Consider the following 21,802-nt stretch of genomic DNA (forward strand, 5'->3'; position numbering starts at 1 on the left):
TTGAGGCAACACATTCATTAGCATTTCCTAGCTTTGGAATTTCTGATTTAGCAATATTTCTGTTTTTATATGCACTGTATGCAAAGAAAATGAGAAATGAGAGTTTGTTATTGAATGAGATCAGGATTTTACCAGGTTCATAATGTATCTGGGATGCCCCCAGTATTTTATGATTTAAAGCAGCCTTCACCTGAGGAGGGTTCTGGGAGGAATGAAGGTGGAAATATTTCTTTTGTCAAAACAGAGTTTGTCCCTTTTATTGCAGTAGCCTCATGAGTGTGCTGCCTCTTTTATCTGATAAATAAAATATAGAAAAGGTCAAGGATCTTCTTCACTGGCTAATTCCATCTATGTGGATAGATAAATTACAGTAGTGATGCTAACAAATGCACCTTGAGTTAGGTGTACCCTTTCCATCTCATCTTGTCAGAGGCTGATGAGTGAGGTGCCCTGCATGCTTCTGTGTAGCTTGCTCTTTTGCCTGAGCTCAAACTTGTTAGTGGTTAGGACTGTAGTTATGTTTTATTGGCAAATGTTGTACGCAGAGGCAAAAAATACTTCATGGGAATGGTTGATGTGGATGAGTTGTTCCGAACCTTAGCTTGCAGGAGATGCACTTGTTGCAGCCTGTACTGAAGGTATCAAAATACAGGAGCACAATACGGCACAACCAATGGAAACAAGATAGGAGTGGTTTTGAAACTACTGAAGTCTGTGTGCTAAGAGTAGGAAGACTTTTGGAAACTGTTCTACTCTTTGTTATAAATTTTGTTCACAGATGCCTCTGTGCTTACTTACCTGGGAACTTCTTTTATATTTTCGATTTTCTGTCCTTGCTTTGTGTATTTATTACATGTCATTCCTGTTGTTCTGAATTGCAAATAATACCTCTTCAATTTCCATTAGTTTGTGCTTTAAGCAATTTCTATAACACAGTATGTGATATGGTGCTAGTAACTTATTGATGAAATGTGATTTATATGTATAATTAGGGTAGGGAAACAAAAAATACCATAGAAGTTTTTGAACTTCTATTCCTAGAAATTGCTGTAAATCCATAACATCTTGGGGAGTAAATCTTAACTAACAATTTCATTTTCATTTTTATGAGATCTATTTTCACAGAGTATAACAGTTTTTAGAGATGCAAACCATACATACAGTAACACATTCTGTATTAAAATGTGTTAAAACATTAACTTATAAAGATGTAGATGGATTGTAACTTTTTTCCTAGCTCCCATCCAGCTTAAAATTCTGTGCAGTAAGAGACACAGATTCAAGGAATGGGGAAAAAGTCATTAAAATGAAATACCAATATGAGCAGTCTACATAGTATATTCAAGTAGATGCATTGTGTAAGGAGCTGTAGTTCCTTCCAAGGTTTCTAAAGTTTTCCGCTCGTGTTATTTCAGCTGGGAAGTTTTGAGATTCCTTTTGTCTAATCTGAGAATGTGGATTGAAGATTATGGTTTCGATGGCTTCCGATTTGATGGTGTTACATCTATGCTGTATCACAATCATGGGATTGGTGAGTAATTTAATCAGTTTTGATGTAAGCAGTCCTGTTGCAGCTCTATTGTGGAAATCGTGATACAAAAATTAACTGAATACTCAAAAACTAATCCAGATTTGCAAATATCTTTTTTTCTGCTGCTATGAAGATAGATTTGAAATTTTGAATAACCATTTACATATTACAAAATATATTTTTAAAATGCATCTTTTTAAACTTCCTATTTTAATAGGCAAAGAATTCAGTGGAGATTACAATGAATATTTTGGCCTAGATGTGGATGAAGATGCTTTGTGTTATCTGATGCTGGCCAACCACATGATTAACTTCTTGCATCCGGAATGCATAACAATAGCAGAGGTAAAATCAGAATTTTCCATACTCAGTGAAATTAGTATTGATCAATTTGTGTTTGGATATGATTTCCTGGTAATTATCAAGTCATCCTTCAGGGACTCAAGAAGTGACATGAGCTGATAAATATTAATTAGAGGACAGACTGCACCTTGTGGGGGGTGGAAAAACAACTGGAAAACACATATCGGGAATTTTCTCTACATTAATGGGTCATTAACTAATGTGAGGATTTCTATTTTTTTTTCTCTCATTTTCTTGAACTTGTAATGAGGTTTGTTTTTATTAGTTCGTTAGTCTTTCATGATTGCCATTTGTCACTAGCAATTCATACTACTAAAGATTAACAGCCCTTGTGCTGATTTGCATATTTTGAATTATATTGGCATAATTGACAATTACCTTTCATAATAAATGAGGTAAATTTACAAATACAGAATGTGTATGATAGTTTATATTTAGTGTTAAATTCCTTCAGGTTTCTGAGGGAGTAAATAAGCTGTATTTAAGCCATTTTGAGTTCTCTTGAGGATTTATCTGTTGTTATATTTAAATAATTCTTTTTATTAAAAAAAAATCTCATTATGGGACAATATAGATTGTTAATGAAACTCTTTTGTATTAGACAAACAAAATATAAACAAAATCATGGTACTTATGTAAGTTTACATTATAGACTAAAAGATTATGGATAGCTATCAAAGCCACATCTGGTAAGCAATTCATAATAAAAAGTCTCATTACTCTGGGAGTAAGTGAGAAGGCTTATTTTCTAGGAAGCTGGAAGTTATAAGCATTCCTACCAATAAAATTTTGAGTTCAATCTGCTTGTATTTCCAGGCTTAAGAACTCTTTATCGTGAGTTGCCTCATCTATTTCTCTTGCTTGTGTTAAAAACTGCTTCTGCTTCTGTTTCAATTCATCAGTCTTCAGCCTTCGGGAGTCACTGTACAAAATACAAATTTGATCCGTATGGATCAAGAGGGGAAATGAAAATTACAGAAAACAATAAAGAATATTTGTTTGCCTATAATGATGATAAAATGAATGCAAAAGAAGTAAAATATGGTTTTGCATAACCATAATTAATCATAATATATATTTTAATTACTTTTCTCATAATTTTGCAGATTTTTAGTATTCTGTGTATTCAGTATCTTAGTAGCTTGTAAATGTTTAGGTATTTCTGTCTGTATATTTGTTTTTCATTTTGTCTTTTAAATAAAACTGTAATTAAGGCTTTGTATAACTGGAAGAAAAAAAATGTTAAAAAAAACCTATATCAGGCATGAAGATTTATATAAACAGACTCGATTGCAGTGATTTCATTCTTTACATACAGCTCATGTCAAACAAATGTGAGCAAGTGCTTAGGCTTTGGCTGCTTACTTCTGAAGGAAAATATGCTGAACAATCTAATATTGTCTCTATTTTTTCAGTGTTTAGGCAAACTGTAGATATGGATGGGTATAAATATTAAATTTCAAATTTTACTTCCCCAAAATCTGACTTTGGAAACTGCAAATAAAGTCAATGGGAGGTATTTAAATCTCAGACTCCCACCCTTGATCTGGTAGGTGCCACAGAGAAAAGCGTGTGTTTCAAGTCTGATGTCTTGGAGGGCATTAGTCATGTTTTTGTCCTTTGACTGATTTAGAAGGACTGCTTAACTTAGTTTTCTAGTTTCCAAACATTTGGAAAGAAATTCCACTTTACTAAACTTTGAGATTTACAACATATAGAATCTCTAGATATATTTACCTTGACATGAAGATATCTACATAAAGAATTTGAAAATTGTAGAAAATACTATTTTAGTACAGAAATTATTTTGACAGCCTGTCCTATTTTTAAAGCTGCGTGCTTTCCTACTTTCCTAAACTTAACTCTTCTATTAATTTTCTTCAATAAATTGAAAGAGTGAAGTTTTATGTGAAAATCATAAATACATAGATACTGAAAAATACTTCAAAAAATACTTTCAGGATTTCAAAAGAAAACATAAATTTGTGCATGTTAGAAGGTAACTAGGATAATCTAGCCTTGCCTCTTGCTCAAAATTGGTTCATAACTGAACTTATACAATTTGAATGCTCAGAGGTTTTGTTCAGTTGGTCTTGAAAACCTCCTAGGATGTGTCTCCTACTGCTTCTCTGGGTAGTCTGTTTGTTTAACCTCACAGTGATTTAAATTTCTCCTAATATCCATTTAGAACCATCTCTATATTGATTTAGCACCTGTGTCACTCATTCTCCTGCTGTCTAACTCATTACAAAGACTGTCTTCTCAGTAACCCCGCAGGCACTGACTGCTGTTTGGTCCCTTGCTGTCACTTCTTCCCCATGCAGAACAAGGCCCAGTCTTCAGCCTCCCCTCGCAGGGCAAGGGCTCCAACCCCATGTCCTGCTAACCTCCTGATAAACTCCCTTTGGTTTGGCAGCGTCTGTCTTTAGCTGGGCAGGGAAAAAAGTGGATGCTGTTTTTTCTGTGGTCTAATGACTGCTGAGTGAAGTGTGATAATCCCTTCCTTTGATCTGTCTGTTCATTCAGCCAAAGATGCTGCCAGCCATCTCTGGTGCCAGGACAGGCTGCTGACTCCTGTTCAGCATGCTGCCAGCCCAGGGCCTTTCTAGCAGAGCAGCTCTCTGGCTTGGCAGGCCCTTGCCTGCCCTGATGAAAGGGGTTAGTCCATGGGTGTCAAACCTTTTGGCCTGCCTGGGTTGCACTGGGTGAAGAGGAATTGTCGAGTAGCGTATAAATAGATAATATACTTAATATGTATAACTAACAAAACTTTTTTTTTTTAATTAAAACATAAGAGAGCAACAAAACATAGGACTAGCATGATATTTGACCTTGTTTTGTGAAACTGATACATCAGGGTGATTTGATGGCAGTGATTGCAATTCTTAATGTGCTCTCAAAGTGTTTGCCAGGGATTTTGATGAAATTTTAATTGTTCCTGTGCTTCATCCTTGAAAAGAGTTGCTCACGAATGTACACACTGACAAAAAGTGATAACATGTAAGGCGTGACTCTGAATAGGGGGAATTTTTTCTCTGGGAAGAGAAGTGTTTTTAAAGTCTGGTAAAGAGACATGATCAAAATGTTGAGTTGAGTATCTGATTGCAACTCTGTACGTTCCACTTGAAAATTTGTGGTTAACATATTTATGTTGACTGAAAATGGAGTCAGGAATATGCAAAACAATTGATTATTTTTCTGTCAATCTTGAAACCTACCCGCAAATTCCTTTATTGGAATGAAAAGCACAGAATGTTTTTCATTGTTCACAGAACAGTATTTAGCCAGTGGATGCTTAAAATGCATAAAATCAAAATTCATTTACCTTAAGTAGAGTTAGCACTGCACTGCACTTATCCCATGCCCTGGATTCAGCCCAGAGAGTGACGATTTTACACTGAAAATCTTTGTTGTGAGAGATGTTGTTGTGAGAGATGGGCACATTGTCTGAATTTGGTAGAGCTGCTTGGTGGGATAGAGCTGCCACCGTGGTGGCTTGGGATAGAGGGTGACTGCAGTGCCAGGCCACCTGTGACCCATAAGCTGTGGGTTGGACATGCCTGGGTTATTCCATCCCATGGGCAGGATTTGATATTTGCCCTTGTTGAACTTCCTGAGGTTGCTGTATGAGTATTTATGTGTAACTTCACATGCAAATACCTTTTTCATTCTGAAGGAAATTCCACATCTTTTGATTTTATTACAGATTTTGCATTGAAATAATGTTCTGGTTTAAGATAAATTCAGTTCCATATAAACACTTGAGTAGACACATAAGATATGTGTGTTAATCCATCGCTACTGTGGTGGAATGACTTCTCAGTTACGTAATGTAGTTCAACTGATTGTTGGTAGATATTTTGCAATTATTTTTGGATTTGCATTTTCTACTTAGATTATCTAACTTTATAGAAAAGATGCTGTTATTATTATTATTATAACTGTCTAATAAAATGATGATGTAAACACTAAGAACTTTGAATTATAAAATTAAGAGTGACCAGCCTCCATGAATATAAAGCTGGAGAAATATGCAATGAGAGAGTGTTACTTCCAGGGCTAGCTGAATCAGTTTTATGTGTTTAGGAAAATCGTAGAGATTGTATTTTTCTTTCTTGCTATACTTAATTCAGCCTTTTACTTTTATGCCGTTCTTTATGCAGAATATCAATAAACAAAATGAAGGTTTCACTTGTCTTTTGTTGATTACTTTTTACTTACTATTGATTACTTGAAGCTCAAGAGAGCTAATTATATCAAATTCTGCCTCTGCTAAATTCTCTTTCTCTTCAAATATCTATTCTATCAAAATACTTTATAGTGAAATATTTGAGACGAGTCATAATGCTTCCCTGTTACTTGCATTCAAAGAGTAAGTCTGTGCTGAAATCACACACAGATTTTTCTTTCTCTTTCCCCCTCCATTCCCCTTTTCCCCAGTCAATCACAGAAGCTTTTTAGAGTTTTCATAGCACTTGTGTATAGTGGAGTACAACTGTATGATGTAAAAGCTGTACAAATAATTACTATGCTAGCCAAATTATGTTGTGTATCATTTAAGGATGTTTCTGGAATGCCAGCTCTTTGCCGTCCTATTGCAGAGGGAGGAGGAGGATTTGATTATCGACTAGCCATGGCTATTCCAGATAAGTGGATAAAGGTGAGAAAATGTGTTTTAAAAATACGTTCTGCTCTTCAGAGTGCTATGTTTCTCTAACTGCACATATATAGAAACACTTTTAGGAATTCTGCTGATGAATTCAACTGTCTCCCTCATCCATTAACTTAATGCCCTATTAGAATAAATTCTGACAGTCTTGAGCACAGATATTAGTGGATGAAATGAGAGCTGTCAGATATCATATCTCAGGTTTGAGAAGATGAGAAAGATTATGGGCTGTTCTGTGCATTTTAGCTGATTTCATTTCTTTATTCAATGCAACATGCATAGACTGATTTTATTTGAAGTAACCTGTAACTTGGAGCAACATTAGAATGTATAGTCAATATTGAATGTGAACAGGTAAATAATAAGATAACCATATGCACATAAGTTAGAAAGAAACAAACAAAAACATACAATGAACTCTTCTGAAATCGGGTGTAGCAATTGGCACTGAGCATAGATAGGGCTGAAAATTTAACCAAAGTGAACATGAGCTAATTACTCTAACACCAACAATCTGCAGCATGGGGTTACAAAAAGAATAATAACTCTGTAAGTGCTCTTCAAGAACAATAATATGCTAATGAACACTGACTGTGATAAAGATTAAAATCACCTTTACCTTGTTACAGAGAATCACAAGAAAAAAGAATGAAACAATGAAAGAATGAAACAATCTTAAAAGGCTTTTACTAATGTTTTAGAGAATGTTTTTCAGTTTGATATAAGATTGCATCCTAATCCCTGGGGCTATCATGATAATCTGAAAACAATAAATGTTTTATATGAGCAGTAATGCCCCAGTAAATGTAGTGAGTAGCTTAAAATAAAAAGTGAATTATCTTCAGAATCTTTCATTTTTGTAACTAGTAGGTGGAGGGTAGATCTTCTGAAAAACAGTTTGCGTTCTTTCCATGCAGAAGACAAACTTACCAGGTTTTCTAACAGCATCACTGAACTCTGGAGTGGGAAGAAATTTGGATCCTGAATATAGTGTGGGCACATAATTTTGTAATAACCTGTTGTGATGATGCTTTTTTATTTTATTTTGTTTTATTTTTTTTTTCCCTATTATTAGTTCAACTTCCCTGCCACATCTTGACAGACAAAAATTAGTGATTTTCTGCATAGGTAAAATGTATGTGGCTGAATGTTGTTTTATATTGTACAGGAAAAGAGTCTTAAACTTTTAGAATCAAAATGTTTGGATTTTTGTATTATGGATGTATTATTGTCCTATTACAGCAATTTCTGCTGTAGCGTCTTATTTTAGTTTACTCTTATTTTAGTTCAGGAGCATGTTGATTTTACAAAAACGTAAGTGATGCAAAAAATTTTCTAGATAAGGTAACTGCAAATAAGTAACCACAGTGGACTAGCTTGAGTTATGAAAGAGGTTATGTACCTAGTTTGCTACCACACTTTTGGGACAAAAGTAAAGCTAAAATGATTGGGAAGATAAATATTGCAGTCTATTGGTTCCTTAATGACTTTTCTTTCTAGCTTTTAAGTATGTATGTTTTAATCACCTGTTTTTCTGAGCAACTTTCTAAAATAAATTTTTGACCTGAAATATCTCCAGGGTGCCGTAAACTTGTTCTGATGGATCTGTAAAAAGTAGCTAAATCGTGGTAGCTACCATAACAGTGACTATATTTGTTCAGATTAAGGTTACATCTAGTATGTTATATGCTGCATCAGTGCCTGAATGTTTTCAGGGCTAGAATTAATGACAGAGAGAATAAAAAAGTTGTTGAGCAGTGCGTAGCCAGATACAATCAGAATGTTAAATTTTACAGCATCATATCAGTGTTCTTGATGTCACTGCTGTTTTTTTGTTTTGTTGTCTGTATATCATATACATAGAAAGACATATAATGAACAGAAATCTTTTTGGATTATCAGAGAAAGCTCATAACTTCAAAATTTAGTTCACCATTTGTTGACAATTTCTATGCCAAAATAATGAAGAAAGGAAGTACTGTGCTTTTAGTCAAAAAAAAAAAAAAACACAATTACTTCTGACTGATTTTTCCTTTATTTCTGTAGATAATTAAGGAGTTGAAAGATGAAGACTGGAATATGGGCAATATTGTGTATACATTAACAAACAGACGATGTGATGAGAAATATATTGCATACGCAGAGAGTCATGACCAGGTATGGTAGACAATGCCTATTTATTTATTTATCATATATAAGCACACAAAAGATGAGGCTTAATGGTTTAGTTGTTTTTTGTTATTAAAACTGAATCTTGACTTGGGAAAGATAGGAAACAGCTTCAGACAAGTGCAGGTCTCATACACTGCATGTAGGCTTATTGTTGGGGTTTGTTTGTTTGTTTGTTTTGATTTGTTTATTGTTAATCCTCCTTTGCATGGGTGGGTGGTGTTACTTTTCAGTTTTGTAATTTAACAAACAAATTCTACCTTCCAGTTTTGCCTGCCTGTCAGAGAACATAAAAAAGCATATAATTTATAATTTCAAAAATTCCAGTTTCCATAAGGTAGGCTGGAGCACTGCTTATGATAAGCATAAACAACATGACAAATTAGCAAATTTACTTACTGAATCACTGTCTGAAATGGTTTTATTCCCGTCAGAAAAATGTTTCATCTCTTAAAGGATTGCAACCTCCAATTCTATTTTGAGATCTAACTTGTGTGCTCTTTAACAATTTGGTGCAAAACACAGCAATTGTAGTGGTTCCGTATGTGGAAAAACAAAAAATAATGTTTAGTTAGATAACACTCAATTCCCACTGTCTTTCTAGTTGTTATTTCTGAGGTATCAGTAGACATGATACTTTAGAGTTTCAATATTAGAAACTTAAAAATTAGAACAAAGGAAAAAACCTTTCTAATAAAAGGTTTAAGTAACCTTTATTCAGATCTTTCATTTACATAAGAGACTGATGTGTATTTTCTGCGTTGACATAAGTCAACAAAAGTGCCTAAAACAAGATATATATTGTCAAATAAAATAAGAATTTATCGACTTGCTTTCATGTGCTTATTTGCCTTCCTATCGATGAGATTGTTTCACAGTGTTCACTTAAAACACAAGAGCGGAGTCCCTATCCTGGCAAAAAATTGAAGTATTACATGGAAATGCATATTTTTCTGCTTATATGCTTTTATAAAAGACGAGTCTTCATCCTGAAACATGAAGGTTGCTCTGAATGTAATACCTCCCATTCCTGTCCATGAAAAATACAGCAGCTACAAAGAGCACAATAACACTATTCAGTTGAGCAAATTCTCAGCTCCATAACATGATTCTTCTACATAGTCACCACCATTAGCTGTGCATTTTCACAAGCAATAAACAAGAGCCTGCATGCTGCTTTCATAAATATCTGCACCTACTGTTTCTAGGACAGCAGTGTTTCTGAAACACACCACCCCCCCACCTCATTGTGCTCCCATGTCACAGAGTGGCCCGGGGTGGAAGGGACCTCAAGGATCATCAATCTCCAACCCCCCTGCCACATGCAGGGCCACCAACCTCCACATTTAATACTAGACCAGGCTGCCCTATCCAAACTGGCCTTGAACACCTCTAGCGATGGGGCATCCACAATCTATCTGGGCAGCCTGTTCCAGCACCTCACCACTCTCTCTGTAAAGAACTTCCCCCTGACATCCAACCTACATCTCTTCTCCCTCAACTTAAAACCATTTCCCCTTGTCCTGCTGTTATCTACCCTTTCAAAGAGGTGATTACTCTCCTGTTTGTAGGCTCCCTTTAGTTACTGAAAGGCTGCAATGAGGTTACCCCGTAGCCTTCTCTTCTTCATGCTGAACAAGCCCAGCTCCCTCAGCCTGTCTTTGTAAAGGAGGTGATCCAGCCCCCTGATCATCTTCATGGCTCTCTTCTGGACCCTCTCCCAGCTCTCAGTCTCTCTTGTACTGGGGGTTCCAGACCTGGACACAGTGGTGGGGCCTCACAAGAGTAGAGAGGGACAACCACCTTTGTGTCCCTGCTGGCCACTCCTCTTCTGATGGAGCCCAGGATACTACTTGCTTTCTGAGCTGCAAGAGCACACTGCTGGCTCATGTTAAATCTTTCATCACATCTGCTATTTGGTCTCCATAAACATTCAGCAAGCATCTGCAAATGTCAATGGGTGCTTTTTTTTTTTTTAAATGGAGGAATTCAGTGACACACCTTCGCTACATATGCACTTCCACATCAGACACCATTTTGTTAGACTGCCTCTCTGCTGCCACCTGTTGCATGACAACAGAAGGTAGTGGAATGTTTGAGGGAAGATTCAACCTCTACTGTCATACCATCAACAGCAGCCTATGACATTGTGGGCCAAGGTAATAGAATAGGAAGTATTACTTTTGAAGGAGCTCCCATATAGCATTACCATTTTATTTCATACTGGATTTTATTAATTTTTTCATATGACAATGTATTTTTATTTTAGAATCTTATTCTCTGGGCTAAGATCTGTCTGCATGTCTCAAATTTGAACATAAAAATAGCTTTGTGGATTGCAGATGAACACCAGGATGATATGTGAAGAGGTAAAAAGTAGGACAGAGAAGCAAAACAGGATGATAGATAAAATGTGATGTAATGATATGCAATGAAACACAAAGGCCTGAAATGATTCCAATTTCTTACATGTAATAATGTTTTATGAGCAGACTGTAAACAGTATAGGGCCCTGTGATTATAATACACATGAAAATATCAACTCAATGCTAATAGCAGGTAGAAAGCATTTTTCTTGAAATTATTATGAAAGACAGCAAAAAGCAAAGTCAGTATGTCACTGTAGCCTTTCATAGCTTACTTGCATCTTGAATGCTGTAGGCAGGTGTAGTCCTGTATTTCAGGACAACCAGCATAACTGGAAAAGAAGTTGACAGAATTGATAAGAATAATCAGATGTATGGAATAGCTTTCATAAGAAGAAAACTAAATAGACCAAGACTCTTTAGGATAGATCATTAAAATTGGAAGAGCATCAGTTTACAAAGCCATGACTGACATAAAAAAATGTGAATTGTTGCTTCCATTTCTAGGAGAAAGATTAAGGGATGTTAAATTAAATGAAGAAATGCCAGATTCTGCATAAAGAGAAGAGTTGTTCCTCCCGTATTTCTTCAGTGTGAAGCAAATTCTGTCATATTATGCTGTGTTTGTACACGTTTACATAATTTCAAGAGTTTGAATTAGTTTCACAGAAGATTCCTTAAAAACTTCTGAATACCAACATTATGTTTCAACATCTGTCTGTTTGTGATAGTGTTTTTGGGAAGTATTGCTAAGAATTTGGCTCCCTTCATGCTCTGTTCTTCCACATCTGCTATTGGCTGTTTTTGGAGATAGTGTGCTAAGCCAGATAGACTGCTGTCTGTTGTACTACAGTTACACTTGTTGTATCTGTGTGAATACACAAGTCAAGTAACTCATTTGTTGAATTAGAGGAATATTCATTAATGACTAAAAGGCTAAAGCCAAATGGAAGGCATATTAATACAAGTCTGCTTAATACAAGACATTTTAGCATTGAAGTCTTTCCATTCCTAGATAGGACTCTCTTTTTCCCTCCCTGATGAAATAAGAGTACTTTGGGGGAATTATCTATTTATGTCATTATATCACCAGTCTGAAAACTAAAGGGTAATGAGGTTTTTCACCTTCACCTGTTCACAACTCAGATGTCTCTGGAACATAGTAAGTTTTCATAATAGAGTATAAAATGAGAATTAAGCTGATAGAACAAAAGTTACAGATTTACATACAAACAATCCCAAACATTTCCAACTACCTGTATGCTGATATATTAGAATAATTCTCATTATTAAAAAGATTTGCTTGGCCTTTCTTAAGTACTGTAAACACTAGCAAGTTAGTAATTCAATTACTGTTTTTAGGTAGAAATATGACTTTATATTGCTCCCTTGTGTAAAAATCGAAAAACAAATCATATTCTTGATAGCATATAAATGAATGCTTCACAATCTTTCTGCATCTTTAAATCAGACGTATTAATAGCCATTTATTTGCGCATCCTAGGATCTGTACTCGAGGTGTTTGCTTTCTCATTTTATGTTTTTCTTATAAAAATTCCAAAATGATAGGCTACTTGTGGCTTATTGAGTAGAAACTAACATTTTACATTTTATATACATAAGCAAAAAGGTATTCAGAATTAATTGTGTGGTTTGATACCATCATGCAAAACGTAATACATTAGCTGGAGTTAGGTGGCTAGGAGCCGATTTATTATATACACACAAGCACAGAGTTGCACAAGTGAAGTGGGCAGCTGGATCAGGAATCTGGGCAGGGCTCAGCTCAGGGATGTCCCTACCTCAACTTAGACTTTTCTTTTTGACAGCAGATTGTATAATCATATGGGTGTGGTATATATCAAACAATATAATTGCTGCAGTAATTAGAAAGTGAGCCCACGGTGGGCTCACTGTGATCTTATGGTCATAAGTAGAGGCAAGTTGTTTGCTTTGTGAGCTAGGACTAGGTCATATTCATCAAGCCACATTCTTGACTCCTCACAGATTTTTCAAGTTCTCCCCTTACAAAATCGCAAAATCCAAAAAGCAAAAAAACAACGTTAGAAACTCTTCTAGTATGCCTAGGGGTTTTCTTTTTTTTTTTTTATATAGGCACTTGTTGGTGATAAGACATTGGCATTTCGATTGATGGATGCAGAGATGTACACAAACATGAGTGTGTTCACACCTCTAACTCCAGTTATTGATCGCGGAATCCAGCTTCATAAAATGATTCGCCTCATTACTCACACACTTGGAGGAGATGGCTATCTGAACTTCATGGGTAAGTAACTTTAGGAGCATGTCTTTCATTTTCTCATCTACAGAAGGCTTGACAGAGAAATAAAAATATATGATACCATCTTACAACTATAATATTTTTTTTTTTTAAGCACAAATGGTAACAGATTTTTTTCTGTCTTTAAGATGTATTGTAAAACAAGAAAATAAAATCAGCAGGGCCCCTATTCGTAAAATAAATAAGTTTTTTAAAGTTTCAGGTTACTCATAGTTTGAGTGAGTATTTTAATTGTAGTTCTGCAGATCTGTCTGTAATTCTTACTTTACAAAACCAGGTCGTCTTTTGTCTCCTCAAGATTTTTGAAGTAGCATTGAAATAACTGAGGATAGCTTTTATTTCAGTTACTCGCTATCAAATAATTAGTGCAAGAAAGTAATCTGGAATCATTTGTCTTATGTTTCATTGCTTCCAAGAGCAGGAGTTCAGTGAGATGTAGGCAAGGATGAATCAGAGATAGGATGTACATCTTGCTGTGGAAGCAGGGAAGTAGTGAGAGCTAGCAGTACTTCTTTCTTCATAATCTTTAAAATACAACTGTTGCATTGCTTCCTGAACTATTGCTATAAGACTACCTCATAGTTCTCATTTGATCAGCCAGTTAAAGTTGCATGTTGTCTTAAAAAAAAAAATTAATATTGTTATTAGTTTTACATACAATGCTGAAACAATTTATGCTTGATAACCTCTTAATTTCTTTGCAAAATAACCCTTACATTATTTATAGTAAAAAAAGAAAAATAAAGTTACAATTCTGTAACATGGTATGTCAAGTTTTATACAGCTGTTCTGTTAGTCACATGAAAGGCAAAAATGCTGAAAGCAGTCATCTTGGATGATTCTCAGCCAGTGAATTACTTGAAAATTATAGCTTAATATTGCCTTCAGTTTTTGTTATTAAATGTCATTTACTATCATGTTTGATAAGAACTGGATGTACTTTGTTCTCTTTTCTTAGTAGTATGTTTTATATATACATAAATACATATTAATATCATTCTAATTAAAAAAGAAGAAACCTTAAAAACAGAATGCTAACATTTAAGTATGCCTGTTCTGTTCAGCTCCTCATCAATAAAAGAGCACTTGAAAATTTAGGTGCCCTAGTTGTGGGCTTGGTGATTTTATTTTTATTTTATTTTTTGAGAACTGGTGTAACTTTAATACAATGCATAAAAAACTTATGCGCTACACTAGTAAAAATATCACTTTCAATAAAGCGCAGAATTTTTTCCTCTAGAGTGAAGAAGAATTAGTAAAAAAAAATGTGAGTTTTGTAGACTACAAAAAGTATAAGGTATGATGTGTGCTATTCCATTCAAACTAGTCATACTACATAGTAGTTGAGGAAGCAGGTATTTAGAAAATATGTCTGCTAGACTGCCTGCAGATGTCTCTGGCTCAGATTGACTTCATAAGGTTAGAGAAACAATAAGTAATTCGATGTGGCATGTTAAATTCAGTATGTCAGTGCAGGTTGATTGAACAATTAATACTGTGTATCCTTCAGTTCTGGAAATGTTTCAGTAAATTATAATGCTATATGTAAAAGGTGAAAAAAATTGAGTGCTGGATGAGAAAAATGTATAAACTTAGTGTACTTAAAATGCACGTTATGACACACTATTTAGTTAAGCAAATGTAATGAAAGCAAGTTCTCTATATTTCTATTTTGAGAGAAAGCTAAGAGTTAGGAAGGGAAGACTCAAGTGAGGTGGAAGAAGACAAGGAATCTCTTTTCAGAGCTGGAGAAGGCACTCTGGTTGCCTCTGTGCATCCTTAAGTTTATTTAACAAAATGTATCTTACTTTTCTGAAAATGAAGATACCAAAGATACCCTACCAACGAAGATACCCTTCTCAATGCATTGCTTATCTTAAAGAAAAAGAAACATCTTCTGAAAGTATTTTTTAGCAGAACTATACATGGGATTAGAAACATGCTCTCAAATATATGTTTGATTTTCTCTTTGAAGATCTGGAATAGTATTTGATTACACCTGTATTGAAGTATCATTCGTATTCTGTATGTGCAAGCAGATTCTTACTGAGAAAGTTTTGCCCATTGAACACTGACGGTGACTTTCTCCTGACACTAATGCTATCTAGTTCTGTCCTTATTACAGTAGGAAACCACTGCAAAAAACCAGGAAGTTACCCTTTTTTTTCCTTCATGTTTTCAGGCTGTTTTATTTTTACTGAAGGCACAGTATAGGGAAGCAGTGGCATATAGAAACTTAAAAACAAATATAAACAAAATAAACATTCTGTTATGTCAGACAATTACTTTCCTAGTAATATTAAAAAAAAAGAATATTCCCAATAGTTTAAGTGCAGCTTCGCAAGTAATCTCTGGGGCTTCTTTTGCCCATCTGGAATTGAAACTTAACCTAGAAAGGAAAACTTAATATGCCTGGCTGAATGCGAGCATGACAGTGATTAACATTCTGCTTTAGGGAATGAATACACTCAGGAAGGACAGTTTGCTTAATAATTATTATCATCATCATAAAGTAGTACTTGTTTTGATACTTGTGCTTTCATAGCAGGTAGGGAACAGCAGTTCTACTGGTGCTGTAATTGTAATTAGTTGCCCAAGTGGTCTTCTTAGATGGAGATTTTAAATACTGAGAAGGGCCATTGCTATTCAGAAAACATTATAGGATTTTAGGAAATAGCAGAAGTCTCAAGTTCTTTTGTGCAGTGCTTAAGTAGTGCCACAGCATTCTCTCCTCCATGGAGAAGCATCCATGAAAATGCTGATGTATATAGATAATATGCACATGGTTGTCTGACCTTTAGTGAAAAAAGTCCAAAGCATTCACATGTGTGCCTATATTATACACTAGAAATAATTTTTCTGTTGGCAATGTTGGTAACACCTCTATTCAAACACAAATGTATATGTTTGTAAATGTAATGATACTGAACTGAAACAAGCATATAATATTAATGTAATTCAAAGCTGAAGAAAAGTGATATTTACGTTTCATAGCATGAAGATTCAAAACCAAAATAAATACCTTACAAACAAAACTGCAAGTTCAACAAAAACTCTTTTGAGTTGATTCTAATTGCTAAATTGCAAAACAAGAATAAATAGAAATCATTGTAAGACTTCTAGAATATTATTGAAATATTCTCATCATACCTTTTGAATTCAAGAAACACTGTTGACATCCACTAGATAACATTTAAATAACAGTTCTCATTTTTCATGCAAATAAAAGTTGAAATTATCACTACAAAACTACCATGCCTGTACATACCTTCACTTGTATTTGGCTTTATTTTCTGTTCCTGAAGAAAAGCTACAGACAACTGTCTATGTTTCCCTCCAAGTAGGGAAAACTCTGCAGGGCACACAGAAGAGATGTAGCAGTTCTTCCATGAGTTTGTATTACAGTTGGAAAGATTAGCATGATGGAATAGCAAGAGACAAACAGGAAAAGAACACTCACCCATATTCGAAGATCCAGACTCATAGGAGAAAAACTACACAACAGAGGAATCTCCAGAAAGAGATCCTTACCCAGTGGCAGTCAGCCCTTAAGTAGGGTCTAAGAGGAGTGCAGCCAGGCTCCACCTCTTCCAGTCACAGAGCTGAATTGCCTTCACCTGTGCTCCTAGGGCTGACCCAATCCTTTCCCCAGGCGATCAATCAGTGGTTCAGGCTATGACTCAACAGTTCCCATGCAACTTGTTTCCTTGGATCTCTCTAGAATAATTTGCATGGCTTTTCTATAGTAAAATAGCTCTTAATTAGGGCTCTAGAGTCTGTCTCTTCCTAAAGCACGACTTTTTTTTTTTTTTTTTTAATGTAAAAACAAGAAAATGATTTTCAGTAACTACAGAATTCTTTGCAGTCATGGTCATTGAGTGATGCTATTGTTATTTGAGTTGACATGTATCTCTGTTTCACTAGTATCATCAAATCAATCTGTTAAGCTTTCTCTTCTTCCCACTTGTTAGTTCATTTAGACAGCAATTTATCTATTTTCTCTATGCTGAAGTTTTTCTAATGCACTAAATAGTTTCTTCTCTAATGTTTGAGGTAATGAAACCTTGTTTTCTCCTGGGCTTTTAAAAAAAAATGCCGTGCATCAACTCTTCCTTCAAATGAGCATTTTGCAGAAACACAGATTTTTGTAAACTAAGGCATTTCAAAGTAAAAAGCATTTATTAGGCAAAAATATGTTAACAAACAAGGAATGGTGCAAAAGCATCAGCAGCACCAATATCATGATGGGAAACGTGCATACAATTTGCTTGAAGACTATTAATTTCAAGCTTGAAATAATAAGGATGAATGGAAATGTTGTTGTTTAAAGCAAAATCTATAGTCTCCTGATGCAAAACCTAAAATGCTATTTTTGTGTACTACTTTGGATAAAAAAGAAATTTTATCCAAAACAAGGATATTCATTTCAAACCAAAGGTGTGAGTTTTTTGTTTATTTATTTTTAGGCTTTTTTTAGGGATGTTGCAAACAAACCATTAGTAATTTTGTTGTGCTTATTACTGTTGTGCTCTGGTTTCAGTGTTCCTTGTGACTTTTTTGATCGTGACCTGAAAAATGGCCTTTTGCAAGAACAGATTCTCCTTGAACTAGCTCACTTTTGTCAACTCTTTTAGATGAACGGTCTTGAAATTGTCAGGTGGTAAAAAGACTGGGGATTAGGATATGTATTTTGAAGTCATTCTTCTTAATATATGCTAGTATTCCTGGCAAATGTGCTTTCTGTGTTGCCAGTTCTGCTAGATGTTTTAATATCCTAGCATCTGGACAGTAACAATTAAAATCACTGAATCATTTAGGTTGGAAAAGACCTTTAAGGTCATCAGGTAAGGTGCAAAATAAGAAAGATGTAATTATGTATGTATTTTTTAGTAGTAATGGACCAGTTACAATGTTGTTCTGCAGTACGCTGTATATCAAAACTTGAGGAATGGGAAGGACTATCCAGTTATATAGGATAGGCTTTGTTAATTGCATTGAGAGTTTCTTCCAAAAGGTCTTCCAGGGCAAATTGCTAATACTCGTGTTCATTTACAGGTAAGTGAAATAAATCTCATTTGTATGCTTGCTCAAAACATGTTAGAAACTAGGAGAGAAGCAATTAGAGGAAGACTTTCATAAAACAGAGCAATGCGGATATTTCATTCCTTCGTATGACTCAGGTCTGCAGAGTACCAGGTTTCAAGTATCATGGGTGGGGCAGATTTGTAGTCCATACTGACATTTTCATTGCCATATATGTTGGGTTTCGATGGATGAATTTCTAGTGGTTTTTTTGTTATTTTTTTCTTTAACTGTTACTGTTTTAGAGAGATATAATTTTTACACCTCAGTTATTTTGGGAAATTATAGATCAACTTCTGATACTCTTAATTGGAAGACATTGTACAAAACCAAGGAAGAAAAGGAAGAAAACAGTATTTTTAGACTTTTGTGTAACTAAGTTGACCTATAGATAAGATTGTAATCCAACATTAAGGTCCATATTTTAATCAGAAATGAATATCTGCATTTCTGGGATAAACTAGTCTTGCTTTTCTTCCCTTCAATTGCATCTCCAATAAATTTGTGTAATGATATATGCTTTTCATATAGGACTTAAGCAAAAGCAAGGAGTAATGTTTATTTTCTAGTTCACCAGCTTCACTAGTTACATGTGCAGTATAGGAGGCCAGTCATTTTCTGAATGCCATACATCTACAGAAACAGTCTACCTGATTAGAAACCCACTGGAGATGCTAAGTCTCTCCAAGGCCATCATTTGAAGAATTTTATGTGTAACAACAGGGCATGGAGTAAGAGTGCCCAATCCAAACAGTGACAAATACATTGTTTATGAACTATTTAAGTCATCAGCAAGGATGGCCATTCATTACATAATGCATGTATTACGAACTGTGTGTCTCATCAATATCTATCCTGATGAAAGAGGCTATATCTGCTAAATTAAACCTAGATGTTATGATGTTAAAGTTTGTCTTTTCTCTCACTGATGCTCTGAGTTCTTCGTACAGTTTTGATGCTGACAATTTGTTAGTAGTCAAGTTTTATATTACTTTGATTCTTTAAGTTACTTATGTCTGAATCTCTCAACACTGAAAACAACTACAGCAGCCTTTTACCACAGCCAGATGTGTTTTATTTCTGCTTTTTGCAGTATGTCTGTGTTCAATGATCTGGAAAATGTTTAAGAATTTCATGGTCTAGTGATAAACAGTGTACCAAAAAGCAAATAATTTCTTCTTGGTTATACTTTGTAGGCTGGCTTTAGAAGAGAGAGAGATGACATAAACTGCATTTTCTTTTACCTTCCAAACAAATAATAAAGAAGACCGTATTAAGCTGCTGTAATAGCAGCATAAGAATCTGTCCATCAGTGACTCTGCATTTGACAATATGTTACTCTTTCTTAAGGCTGATACAGGGCAGTCAATAGCCAAATAAAACTAAACTGTATGGGTTACTCAGTAAGAAATTGTTATTTTGAGTCGTGACTGAACAGGTGACATTTTGTATTAGTAAAGTCTGAATAATAGACCTTTAAGCATGAATTCCAATTCAGATTTTAATGTGTACTGTTGTGGTAATTGTAAATGAGTTCATCTCAATAGCATCATTAAATCTCCCAAAGCAATATAGTTTAAATTATGCTAACACCTTCTATGGTGAAACTGGAATAAAACCTCATGTCTTTGAGTTCAAGAACTTGCTCTCTTCACAAGCCCTATTTGCTTAAAATCTGCTCATTGTCTTAATTTTCTAAGGTCATCAATCTGCACTTACTCATAAATTTACTTGAATATGAATTCTAACACCATTGCATTGATCTTCAAGGGGCAAAGTATTTACTATGCAAATTTTCTTAAGAAGTGGTAAATTCTGCAGTGGAAAGCATATTAAAACAACTTTTTTAAATTCTGAACTGTCTCTCGTATGTCTTGAGATCTTCAGTTTGAAATTTAAAACTATGCAGGCTTTGTGTCATCAGAATTATCACTCAGACTATATACTTCTTGTGTCGTCCTTATTCTGAGGGCTTCAGAACCGGATGCAATATTCCAGGTGGGGTCTCAAAAGATCAGAGTAGAGGGGAAGAATAACCTCCCTCAACCTACTGGTCATACTTTTCTTGATGCTACCCAGTATACAATCGGTCTTCTGAACTGCTAGCACATATTACTGGCTGTTGGGTCTTGCATCAACTGACACCCCCAAATCCTCCTCAAGGCTGTTCTCAGGCCATTCTCCATCCAGCCTGTATCTATGCTTGGGATTGCCCCAACTCAGGTGCAGGATCTTGCACGTGGCTTTGTTGAACATCACAAGGTTGACATGGGCCCACATTTGAAGCCTGTCCAGGTCCCTCTAGGTAGCATCTCTTGCCTCTAGCATCAACAGCACCACAACATCAACCACTTGACTTTGTCTGCAAACTTGCTGAGGGTGCACTTGATCCCATTATCCATGCTGCCTACAAAGATGTTAAATAATACCAGTCCCAATACTGATTTTTGAGGAATGCCACTCGCCACTGGTCTCCAGTTTGACACTGAGCTGTTGACTGCAACTTTCTGAGTGCAACAATCCATCCAATTCCTTATGCAGCATGCGCTCCATCCATCGATTCCATTTTTCTCCAATTTGTTACCAGGATGTAACACGGGACAGTGTCAAATGCTCTGCACAAGTCTGGAAAGATGATCTCAGTGCTCTTCCTTTGCCCACTGACTTTGTAACTCCATCATAAAAGGACTTTTCTTGTGCAGACTTCTACATTATGTGTGCAGACTTCTACATTATGTGAAATTTGTTGTTATGGTTTCAAAAATAATAAATAGGGCTCTGCTGTTGTTACAGTGCTAGCTGTGACTTGTCTTAGAAATTTAAGAAGCTATTAGTTGATGTCCTTTCTTCCTGTTTATGGGACAGAAGGGGGTCTCAATTAAAAATAATGAAACAGACAGTCTCTTCAGAAGATGAAAACCGTTTTAAATTGAGTTTAACTTTTTAACTCATTGCAGTTTTTCAGATAAACTGTGAAATTTCCTTTTGCATATTTACTAGTTGCATTTATATTTATAGAACAATAGGACAGTGTAATTTTTCATTTCCTCCATGTTTGATTTGAACACTGCACATAGGAATTCATGACTTTTGCTTTTCTCTGAATTCTTAAATACAAGAAGAGAAGAACACATCTGAAAATAACACAGATAGCTGCTTTAAGTTCACGCTCATAGAGTCGTAGAATAGCCTGGATTGAAAAGGACCATAGTGATCATTTAGTTTCAACACCCCTGCTATGTGCAGGGCCGCCAACGACTAGACTAGGCTGCCCAGAGTTCAGTTTTAAAATCTCTTGGTAAGCTCCTTGATTTTTGGTA

The 21,802-nt window shown here is 35.3% G+C and overlaps 1 protein-coding gene across 1 annotated transcript in view; it reads left to right on the forward strand.

Annotated features, from left to right (window-relative positions):
- The first annotated feature begins 1,379 nt into the window (after positions 1-1,379).
- LOC100545095 (1,4-alpha-glucan-branching enzyme-like) overlaps positions 1,380-21,802 on the forward strand; it is a 58,534-nt gene continuing 38,111 nt past the window's right edge. The window contains exons 1-5 of the mRNA XM_010722026.3: positions 1,380-1,531; positions 1,749-1,876; positions 6,456-6,554; positions 8,610-8,720; positions 13,214-13,385. Of these exons, the coding sequence (XP_010720328.1) occupies positions 1,453-1,531; positions 1,749-1,876; positions 6,456-6,554; positions 8,610-8,720; positions 13,214-13,385 (589 nt within the window). The 5' untranslated portion in view covers positions 1,380-1,452. The remainder of the gene's footprint in view (positions 1,532-1,748; positions 1,877-6,455; positions 6,555-8,609; positions 8,721-13,213; positions 13,386-21,802) is intronic.

The sequence above is a fragment of the Meleagris gallopavo genome, chromosome 1 (assembly GCF_000146605.3).
Source record: "Meleagris gallopavo isolate NT-WF06-2002-E0010 breed Aviagen turkey brand Nicholas breeding stock chromosome 1, Turkey_5.1, whole genome shotgun sequence".
Taxonomy (NCBI): Eukaryota; Metazoa; Chordata; class Aves; order Galliformes; family Phasianidae; genus Meleagris; species Meleagris gallopavo.